The 10,977-nt window shown below is 29.7% G+C and overlaps 3 protein-coding genes across 3 annotated transcripts; 2 read left to right on the forward strand and 1 right to left on the reverse strand.

Moving 5' to 3' along the window:
- The first annotated feature begins 4,688 nt into the window (after positions 1-4,688).
- LOC126555029 (putative nuclease HARBI1) lies at positions 4,689-6,701 on the forward strand. Its single transcript, XM_050209996.1, has 2 exons — positions 4,689-5,156; positions 5,913-6,701. Exons 1-2 carry the CDS (start codon positions 4,689-4,691, stop codon positions 6,699-6,701), a joined length of 1,257 nt encoding a protein of 418 aa, XP_050065953.1.
- A 1,147-nt stretch (positions 6,702-7,848) lies between these two features.
- LOC126555030 (uncharacterized) lies at positions 7,849-10,406 on the forward strand. Its single transcript, XM_050209997.1, has 4 exons — positions 7,849-8,033; positions 8,166-8,322; positions 9,519-10,073; positions 10,320-10,406. Exons 1-4 carry the CDS (start codon positions 7,849-7,851, stop codon positions 10,404-10,406), a joined length of 984 nt encoding a protein of 327 aa, XP_050065954.1.
- On the reverse strand, positions 8,591-9,436 carry LOC114122579 (uncharacterized). The gene has a single exon (XM_027985266.2). It carries the CDS (start codon positions 9,341-9,343, stop codon positions 8,663-8,665), a length of 681 nt encoding a protein of 226 aa, XP_027841067.2. The 5' UTR covers positions 9,344-9,436; the 3' UTR covers positions 8,591-8,662.
- Positions 10,407-10,977: the final 571 nt, after the last annotated feature.

Here is a 10,977-nt window from a genome sequence, read left to right on the forward strand (position 1 = left end):
GTATTTAATTTTAAATTTCCCGCCGTAATTAGATACTAGTTTAGGAAACCATAACAAAAAATCGCCACCTGGCGCTTTAGTATCGAGGGACATTTGTTGTGAAACGCACTATAGTGCACTACAACAACCGATTCACTATACTAGATACCTCTTATTCTAATACCGTGCTTGTTACTGAACAAATTTAAGTGTATGATAACTGATATTTCACAGAATACTGTAAGTACATTGTAGTATTGTACAGATTTCACAACAATCATAACTATAAATAAATTCCGTGCGAGTTCTTCGCGACTGCGCACCCTCGTTTTGAGATTCCCAGTAATTAAATTTAAATTCGACGGTACAGAATAGACGATCAACGATAAAGCCCAGACCTAAACACGATACCGTCTACTATAGGTTTATACTTATAGCTATTCATTTTTATTATGATTAGCCGATTAGGTTCATTACAAATTCGTGGAAATCATAACATTATTGTTGTATGTCAATTTCAAGTATTTAATTTTTTTTATTTTATTCAAATTAAATATTATATCCTAGGAATTAAAATGGAAGATATCAATATATTTTATAAATATATTTATTAAATAGTAAATAAATTGAACGTCTTAAAAATCGATGAAGTTCGTTAAAAATATAAACGTCGTTCACATTCACGTTCTTTTTTAATAAAACGAGTGACGTTCACTGCATATGAACGTGAACGCGTGAACGTGCGTTCATGAACGACGTTCTTTCCAAAAACTGTAGCTAACGCAGCTTCTTCTTTGCCAGCATCGATCATTGCATCAAAAGCCAAATCTTCGGTGTGCTTTTTTACATTATTGTGATATTTCTGGTAACTTGGATTGGACATATTCGGTGTATTTAAAAATGCTGTAAAAGTGTCCAATTGGGAAAATCCTTGCCCAATATTAATAACTGCTGTAACCACTGCTGTATTTATGCACACCGACGAAGAATCATTACTTTCACTGGTTATAATTTCTAATTTGTTGCATATCGTAGATTTAAAAATAAATTCGGAATAAAAACCATTTTTCTTTTCATTTATTAAAGTTAAATCTGTAAATGTGCAGCCAAAAAGTGAGTGGTTGATTTTCTGAATCGAATTAAATAAGTGATTTTTATCAACAATACGTCTACCACCATAAATAAACCTAATGGAAATTAAAATAATAAAAGTAAAATTAATACTATTTACTTTGAGAATTATTATTTTGCTTATAAAAATTCTTATATGTGGGTAATATAAGCTATAAATGTTATTAATGACATACAATAATTTTGATTTTTATTATTTTTTTTAAATTTTTTTATTTTTTCTTGAAATACAAAAGATGAGTAAATTGTTCAGTCAATATATTATAATTATATGTATTAATCTAAAAAATATTATTTTGTTCTAAATATATACATTATTACCTGTTATTTTTGTGTTCATCTTCATAATGTTTCATTACTCTGATTTGATGTATTTATAATCTATAAAAAAAATGGATAAATAGGTATATACATATAAATACCACCAAGATTTAAAATAATAATTATAAAATCACATTTTTGAATAATTACCGGATTATTGCTTATTTCTGAAACGTTATTCCTGTCATTGTCGAGTTCTTGATTTTCTTTCTTTTTTTTGCTTAAATTTGCCAAATTGTGCTTTAATATTTTTCGTTTAATAAATAAATTAGGACGTTTTTTTATTACTGAAACGCCAATCACTCATTTTTACCACAAAAAAACAACAATCGGTAGTGTGTTAATTTGGAGAATAAATAAACGTACACGGACTGAATCACGATGGCATACTGAATATAATATTGTATTAGCAATGTCAAATAATTTTTCCCGCCTTTTTCGAATGAACTATGTAAGTATATTCTAATATTATTGTAAATAATAAAATATTATTATGTCTGTCTGAGCTCTAATTGATTTCTTATCGCCCGTATAATAGTCAACGACTCATGTAAGATTCTTTAATTCTCGGAAATCCGTAGCGTATAGACGCGTAGTTACACGTCACTAAATTTTGCAAATAAAAATGTTTCAATTATTATGTGGCTATGAAAATCCAAAAAAGAGAAAGAAAAATTCATCTAGTACCAAAAGCCCGATTTTAATTTTGAAAAAAATATTTGAATTTGTTAGCTCCTTATCTATGTTTTGTAGGAAATAGATTTTCAATTTTTAAATAGTTTAATTAATATAGTACCAAATTAATTTTCATTTTTTTTCCAATAATTACTTTTATTATAGTGATACTAAAAAAAAAAAACCAAAAATCGATTTCCTACAAAACATAGACAAGGAGACAACAAATTTAAACATTTTTTTAAAATTAAAATTGGATAACTGGAAGTATATTTTTTTACTTTCGCTTATTGGTCTAAATGCACACAAAAACGACCCGCTTTCAACAGCCTTAAGACATATAATAATACATACCATAAAACAATAAAAATTAAACCTGCTGATGTAAGTAAGAAAAACGAGAATGATCTACTTTCTACTGTTTATAACTATGATATTAGTAATTCTAAAAATAAATTTGAAATAAATGATAGAGTTAGATTATCCTCAATAAATGATGTATATCTAAATAAATTAAAAACTAATTGGTTTAAGGAAATATTTACAGTTGAAAAAATTTTTAAATCAAATGTGAATTATTATAAAATTTATGATATAGAATGTACAGTTTATGAAGAAGAATATTACTGTTATCGTAATTATAAATGTGAATTTATAGAATTTTTAGAATTAAAATTTAAATGATTATAATTTGTATCCGTATGGTATTGTATCATAATCTGGTTGTATTATTCTTTTATCATATTCAAATGAGAATTTTTTTGTAACTTTTTATTAACTAAAGTTTTACTAAGTGGATCTCGTGTTATTTGATTGTATTCTAGTGTTGCATGCCAGTATCAAATTTGAATCCAAATGGTTAATTTGAATTAAAGTTAAACTTAATAACGAAATATGTCTTTATTGCATATAAACAAAATACATGTAACAAATAAAATAAGTGGCTGAGTGACGTGAAAGTGCTCAGTTGTTGATAGCTTTGGTACATCTGCCGTTGCTGGTCTTCGGGCTCCCTTATATATTGTGGTGCGTCTCTTGTTTACGTCGTGTGGTCGCCTTCTGGGCGAAACCAGGTGTCCTTGTTGTTGTTGTTGCAAATTCAGACACGAATTTGAGAATGTGCAATAACGTCTCAAATGCATCATTAGGGCACTGTAATTATTGGTGCGCTTACTATCCCGACACGTGTCATGAAGGTATTAAACATTTTTGTAACGCACCAGTTTGACGTTTCATAAACTTTTCTTTTAATTTTTTTTTTTTTAATTTTTGTCTACCAGATTCAAATTTTCTGAATTGATCTCGATCACGACCCATAATGGCGAAATTAACTGTTGAAACAGAAACGTAATATATATAATAATACAGGTTTACCCCTCAAACATGCTAGTTTTATTACAAATTTGATTAAAAAAACTAATAAATATACAAAATTGTGTGTTACAATACATTAAATTTTTGTACCTACTCATGTATATAATATAAACACATTACACATATTATTTATTATTTTATATGTATAATTATAAAAACAAATTATTTATCATGAAATTAATACAATACAATAAACAATAAATAGTAGATATAATATAAATTGTGATCATACTCGCAACTTTGGAAATTATTATCAATCGATTGGTAAACATCTGTATAATTTATTGTACTACTGTCTACATATTATATGCTAGAACCACTCTGTTCATAAATCATTGCGTTATGTTCTACAATTCTATTTGGTATATTTCTGTGATCCTCATCGTTTACTATGACATCAGAGCTTGAAATTGATAAAAAAATGCATAAAATACATTATATTCTAATATTAATAGTTAATACCGTTAATGACTTATGTTAATACTTTATAATAAATTGTATGATTGATTGGGTAAGTCGGGTACATAATAAATTGGATTCATACTTACTTTATTTGTTTGCATCGTCGTAGTGCAAGAGAACTTGTTATTTTTTTTTTAGATGACCGTTTCCGTTTTCGTTTTAGTTTATTTTGTTTATTTGCCAATGTTTAAAAATGAAAAATAATTATAAAAAAAAATTCACAAAAATAATTTGATCACGATGAAACGAAAATCTCGAAGAAATGATGTGATTGCATCGAATTACCCAGAAGAAATGATTGTGTATTTGTGTCGGTTGTGTAGTATATAAATCGAAAATAAATTGAATATCTATATCTAATATTTATATCTGTGTACAAATTATTGAAAATACAGCTGTTAGTAGTCAGTCGTCATAATGTCATATTATTATGACTTATATAGTTATATTAGTAGTCATCTAATTATCATGACTTCTATATTGACTAGGTAATTAGTTCAGTCTATTTCTGGAAGCGTCCGATAACCATCGACCGACCGTCACCGCACGATAGTTGTGGTAGGGCACTATTAAGCTACGTTTATGGGGCGTTCCCACGAGGCGTTAATCACGACAGTGAACCACGCTAGTCAACTTTCGTTCGTGACACTCACGAAAGTGTGAATTGATGAAACGTTCACACGGTTTTGGGTTCGTGCCGTTCACGCCTCGTGTTTTGACTTTCACTCACTATCGAAACATCGAACATGAATGATCTGGTTGTTGAAAGTTGTGCTGTTTTAAGTTCGTTTTTTGCTACTATCTTAGCAAAAAAGATGGAGCGCTTACAGGACACAATTACAAGAAAACGAAAAAAAAGACGTTTTTGGGTTAGAGAATGGATACAGCGAAGAAATATGTTAGGAGCGTCAAACTTGGTTAGTATGGAATTAAAAAGCAATTTTCCAGAAGATTTTAGAAACCTACTGCGAATGACTGAATTTCAGTTTGAATACCTCTTAAAACGTGTTACAAATATTATTTCAAAATCTGACACTAACATGAGACAAGCAATTAGTGCAAAAACAAAATTAGAGGTGACTTTACGGTATTTAGCTTCAGGTGATTCCTTAAAAAGTTTAGAATTTTTGTTCCGTGTTCCAAAAAACACAATAAGTAAATTTATTCCAGAAACCTGTGAAGCAATATACAATGAACTAGCAGAATTCATACAAGTAAGTACCTTAAAATTTTAAATTATTATAAATATTATTTAAATATTATTGTGCCCGTATTAGGTGTATAGATTACAAATAAAATAATCATAATAACGATAAAATTATTAGTAATAGTGAACTTTTATTTGTTTAATTATAACAATAATTATAATTATAAAATTTGTTTAATTATAAATCTGTAAATAATGTCATGTAGTCGTCATCATTACTAGCCGAAAAAGTACTTAAATTTGATTGTCTTCCACTTGATGTTCCAGCCGTTGAATTATCAGTAACATATTCTGGTGGGCACATAGCAATTGTAATTTGATTCATGAAGTTTTGTTGTAATCGTATTGCTGTTGGTGGTCCTATACTTCTTAACATTGATGCGATATATTTCCCAAAATGATCATAACTATCATCTATATTTGTAGCGACTTGTGATGCGCGATTTGAAATTTCATGTAATTTGTCAATTGCACTTGTCATAAATCCTATTTCATGATCATGAATAGATTTTTTATTTTTTGATGTTGATGGTTGTGGTTCAATCTTTCTTTTTATTATCTTCGCAGGTGGTGTATCAATTTTTGATGCAATCTGTATCACGTCTTCAGAGTTTTGGCTAGTACTGTATTCAAAGTTAGGTTCTGATTGTAGACTATTTTCTATTGAGGCCTCTGAGGAATTTTCTATAGGAAGTATCTGTAATATAATAATAATGTGTTAATATTATTAGTTTATTCATATTTTAATAATATAATGTTTCAGGTCCCTGCAACATCAGATGAGTGGAAAAACATTGAATATGGTTTTAGAACGCGATGGAATTTTCCTGGTTGTGTAGGGGCTCTAGATGGTAAGCATGTTGTCATACGAGCTCCTCCCGGAAGTGGTTCAGATTATTTTAATTATAAAAAAAGTTATAGTATTGTGTTAATGGCCTTGGTAGATTCCGATTATTGTTTTTTATATGTTGATGTTGGAGCGAAAGGGAGAGGATCAGATGCAGGAATTTTTCAAAATAGCTCTTTGTACAACGCTTTAGAAACAAACTCACTAGCCATACCAAACAATTTCGTTATTTTGGCTGATGATGCATTTCCGTTAAAAAATTATATAATGAAACCCTACAGTCGACGCAATTTAACCCCTGCAGAAAGGATTTACAATTATCGATTGTCAAGAGCAAGACGTGTAGTGGAAAACGCCTTTGGCATACTCGCGAGTAAATTTAGATTGTTTGAAAAACCAATTTCATTAAAATTAGAAACGTTAGACAAAGTTGTCCTCGCATGCTGTGCAATTCATAATTGGTTGAAAAAAACAAACCCTCGGTATGTGACGGGAGATCTGATTGATTATGAGGATGAGAACCACAGAGTTTTTCTTGGATCATGGCGTCAAAATAATAGTGGATTACAGAATCTACCAGCAACTAACCACAAACATTCTAATATGGAGGCACAACAAATACGGAATAAATATCGTGATTATTTTAATAACGAAGGAGCTGTTCCCTGGCAAAACCATATAACTGATGTGTCAAATGAACTGTAATAACTAATAATATAAATCTATTTTTGTTTACAATCGTGTGGATAATAAATATATTTACGTTAAAGATTTTTTTTTTTATGATTTTTTATACAATACTCATAGAAGATAAGATAAGATAAGATATTATAAATAGTTACTAAAAACAACGCATTATTCATACTAATTTAAATTTAAATTAATACTCGTATATCATTTTTAAATTATTATATACCGAAATATATTTTATAAAAAAAAAAAGTAATTACCAGATTCGATTGTGTGGGTCGCTGTTGAACAAACGGACGAATAAAACTGTTCATCTGATCAAACCAAAATACTTTTGGCTTGTATATGTCATCTGTACCTTTTCCAGACCTTGCACTGTCTGATATTTTTTTTAATTCCTGACTGAAAGAGCTTCTTAAATTTTTGAATTTTAATATAACTTCTTTTGGTCCAAATCCAGGAATATTTAATTCATGACTTATTCTCTTAGCTGCGGCGGCACGTAAATCTCTATCACGGTATTCCTCCAAACTTGGATCATATAACACCTTTTCCATAGAATATAACTCCAAAAAACGCGTAGTTTCAATGTCGTTAAACTTAATTACACGATATTTTTGCTGTGACGACATCTTGGCTTCACGAACGGTATATCACGACTGAAAATCAAACACGTTTGATCTATCCACGCTTGAGTCGTGCGCCGTTCCTCACGAAAGTAAGTTTAACGACTATGCGTTCACACACGAGTGTATTTCACGAAAGCGTGGTTCACTGTCGTGATTAACGCCTCGTGGGAACGCCCCATTACACGATGATAGTTGCTCTCACGATAGTCGCTATCGTGATAGTACTATCGCCGTGTGAACAGATAAATAGTAACTATCGAACTATCGTGAAGCTACTATCATACTATCATGCATGCATGATAGTTGAGAGCAACTTTCACGAGAGTTACAGTAACTATCGTCGTGTGAACGTGATTTTCTATTACCGCGAGAGTAGAATATTGTACATATTATATAATATTTTAATTCACATTGATTTTCATCTGTCTAAATTAATTAATTAATTAATTGTCTTTCATTAATCTGTTTTAATCTTAATCTTCATCTGTTTAATACATTTTAAATTATCAAGAGTTTGTTTATAATCTGTAATTATGGCTAACCAGTTCAATACAATTGAATTTCTTGAGGAGTACCAAAGGTACCCTTGTTTGTGGGACAAAAGCATGCCTGATTATAGTAATCGCATAAAAAGAGACCATGCTGAAGAACAGTTGTTGAAAATCACAAGTTCCATAAACAATGTCAAAGAGTTAAGACAAAAAATAAGAAATATAAGGTCAGTATTTATTTCTCGTTAGTATACATATAATAATAATATATTTTGTGAAAACAATATTTGTAAACTAATATAAATTAGGTAATTATTAAACTAGTGCAATAATAGATTTATATATATATTTTGATATAGATGTACTTATAATCAAGAGGTTGCCAAGATTAAATCATCAATGAGGACAGGTTCAGGGTCGAGTACAGTGTATAAACCTAAATTGGCCTGGTTTTCATATGCAGATAGTTTTTTAAAAAAAACTTCAGATATTGTTAATAAATCGGACACTAATTTGGTAATATTAATAACATATTTATGTAGAATTGAATACAGTATTGTATTAATTTTAAATTAATTGGCCGAGGGTGATTAACAAACATTAACAACTATGGAGCTCAGAACTTTTATATTTTCCTACACAACTTAAAATTACACAGCACAGTTACAGTTCACTCTCACTCGTTCACAGACTACTGATAAGTGTCTATGCTGTGTCATGAAATAATACAAATAATAATAATATAATAATAATAATAATAATAATAATAATAACCCCACATTTATAATATTATAATTAAAATTAAAATACATTTTATGTCTTTAAATATTATTTATTGATATGAAACTGATATTAATTATTCGATCATTCGATTTTGCCATGACACTTCTCCTTCGCCAACAAAATATTCTGCAAAACTGTCTCTTTTTTTTCGAGCTTCAGTTAAAGGATTTCGTTGCGTGGGAGGTCCTAATCCTCTGAATCCGGATGAACCTTCATTTCGCCATGATCCAGGAATTAAACGTCCCAACTCTAAATCCTCAATGTCAACTGATATGGAGTGTTGACTAAGTCCTGTCTTTCTAATCCAATTATGTAGGGAACATGCTGCTTTAACAAGCTTCACTACTGTTTCTGGAGCGAGTGATATAGGTTTTCTAAATACTCGGAATCGGTTAGCCAGTATACCAAAAGAATTTTCGACAATTCGTCTGGCACGACAGTGCCTATAATTGTAAATCTTTTCTTTTCTTGAAAGAATATTTCTTCTTGCATATGGTTTCATGAGGTAAGTTTTCAATGGAAAAGCCTCATCTCCCAACATAACTGCACCATCTGGCAATTTTAACACGTTTTCTTCAAGTGCTTTTTTTAAATTTGATTTTTCAAAAATTCCAGCATCAGCGTTACTTCCATATTTACCAATATCAATGCATTGGAAATTATAATTATGATCAACTAAGGCTAATAAAACAATGCTAAATGACCCCTTGTAATTGTAATAGTTGGAACCTGTATTTGGAGGACATTGTATCATTATATGCTTACCATCAATGGCACCAAAGCAATTTGGGAAATTCCATAATGAATTAAAGCCATTAATGATTTTCTTCCATTCGTTTTCATTTTTCGGGACCTAAAAAATTAACACAAATTAATATACAACAACAAACTAATTTTATATTAATAAATTAAAAATTATATTTTTATAGGTATTAAATGATAAAAGTGTTGATTTAACATCTGTGGATAATGATGATTCTCAAATACTACAAGTAGAAGCACAGTTTGATAAAGATGCTGGGTTAAAAGCTAATGATGATGATGATAACTTTAAAGCACCTACATGTACACCAAGGAAGTCAAAAAAAAATATTTTTAAAAAAACTAAAATTGATAACACGTTGGACAATGCTGTAGAAACCCTGAAATATGTTTGTAAAAAACAAACAATGGAAAATGAATTTACAGTTTTTGCGAAACATATAGCAACTCAACTGGAACAACTTCCTTTAAAAGAGGCTCTCATGGCACAATCAGATATCCAGAATATTTTGACAAGAGCTCGCATTAGTTCAATGAATGAGACAAATGGGTCCACAAACCCAATTGTAATGACAGCTAAAAATACAACTGAGGTACAATTCATACCTTCCCCATCTGATAATAGCAATTCAAATATCTCATATTCAAGTAATGATTCTACAAATGATGAATTTGATGCATCATACTCTGATTGTTTTACAACTTTAGAACCACCAGAACCAGTACATCAAACAAACCAAAACTCAAATTTAGCATTATTTTATAATAATTTTGAAATTTAATAATAATTTCTATAGAATATGTACTATTTTTTTAATTCATGAATGAAAGTTGTTAAAAAGTATTCTAGATAAACAGTATATAACCCATACAGATTAATAAATAATAATACATTATATTATATAAGGCATGATTATTTTTTGTCAAAATCGTTACCTGGATATATTCTATTAATCCTTCATAAATAGCATCAAATACAGCAGGTAAAAAACTACAAATGGATGATGCTGAGACTCTGTACAGATATTGAAGTGATTTGTAGGAATCTCCTGTAGCCAAATAACGCATAGTAATTTCCAATTTTAATTCAGGTGATAGGGCATTTCTCATAATAGTATCACATTTCATAATTTTATTTTCAACCTATAACAAAGTAAAATTAATATAGGTTATAGTTAAATTAAATATTTTAATACTACCTTTTTGAGTAAAATATTAAACATATCTTCATTAATTCTAAAAAAATTGCAATAGCTGTCGGGGTCTTCAGATGCTAACTCTCTCGTTAGTGTGCTCGATGCACCTAATGCATTTCGTCGTTGAATCCATGGTTTTATCCAAATGCGTTTTTGCCTTTTTTTCTTAGTTTGTCTAAGCTTAATAATCTCACTAATGACATTAACAATCGCATAAGTCACTTCAGTTGTCGACATATTTTACACTCTAGAATCGCAAGTCGCTACCAGCACTACTTGCTATATAGTTTATATTGCTGTGACAGTGTGATAGTAGTAAAAACGCTCGATAGCGTGTAAACACTAACTATCGTGATAATCAAATATCGCACACTCTCGCGATATTAACTATCGCGTTAAACTATCATCGTGTAAACGTAGCTTTAAAATA

The sequence above is a fragment of the Aphis gossypii genome, unplaced genomic scaffold (genome assembly GCF_020184175.1).
Source record: "Aphis gossypii isolate Hap1 unplaced genomic scaffold, ASM2018417v2 Contig00684, whole genome shotgun sequence".
NCBI lineage: Eukaryota > Metazoa > Arthropoda > Insecta > Hemiptera > Aphididae > Aphis > Aphis gossypii.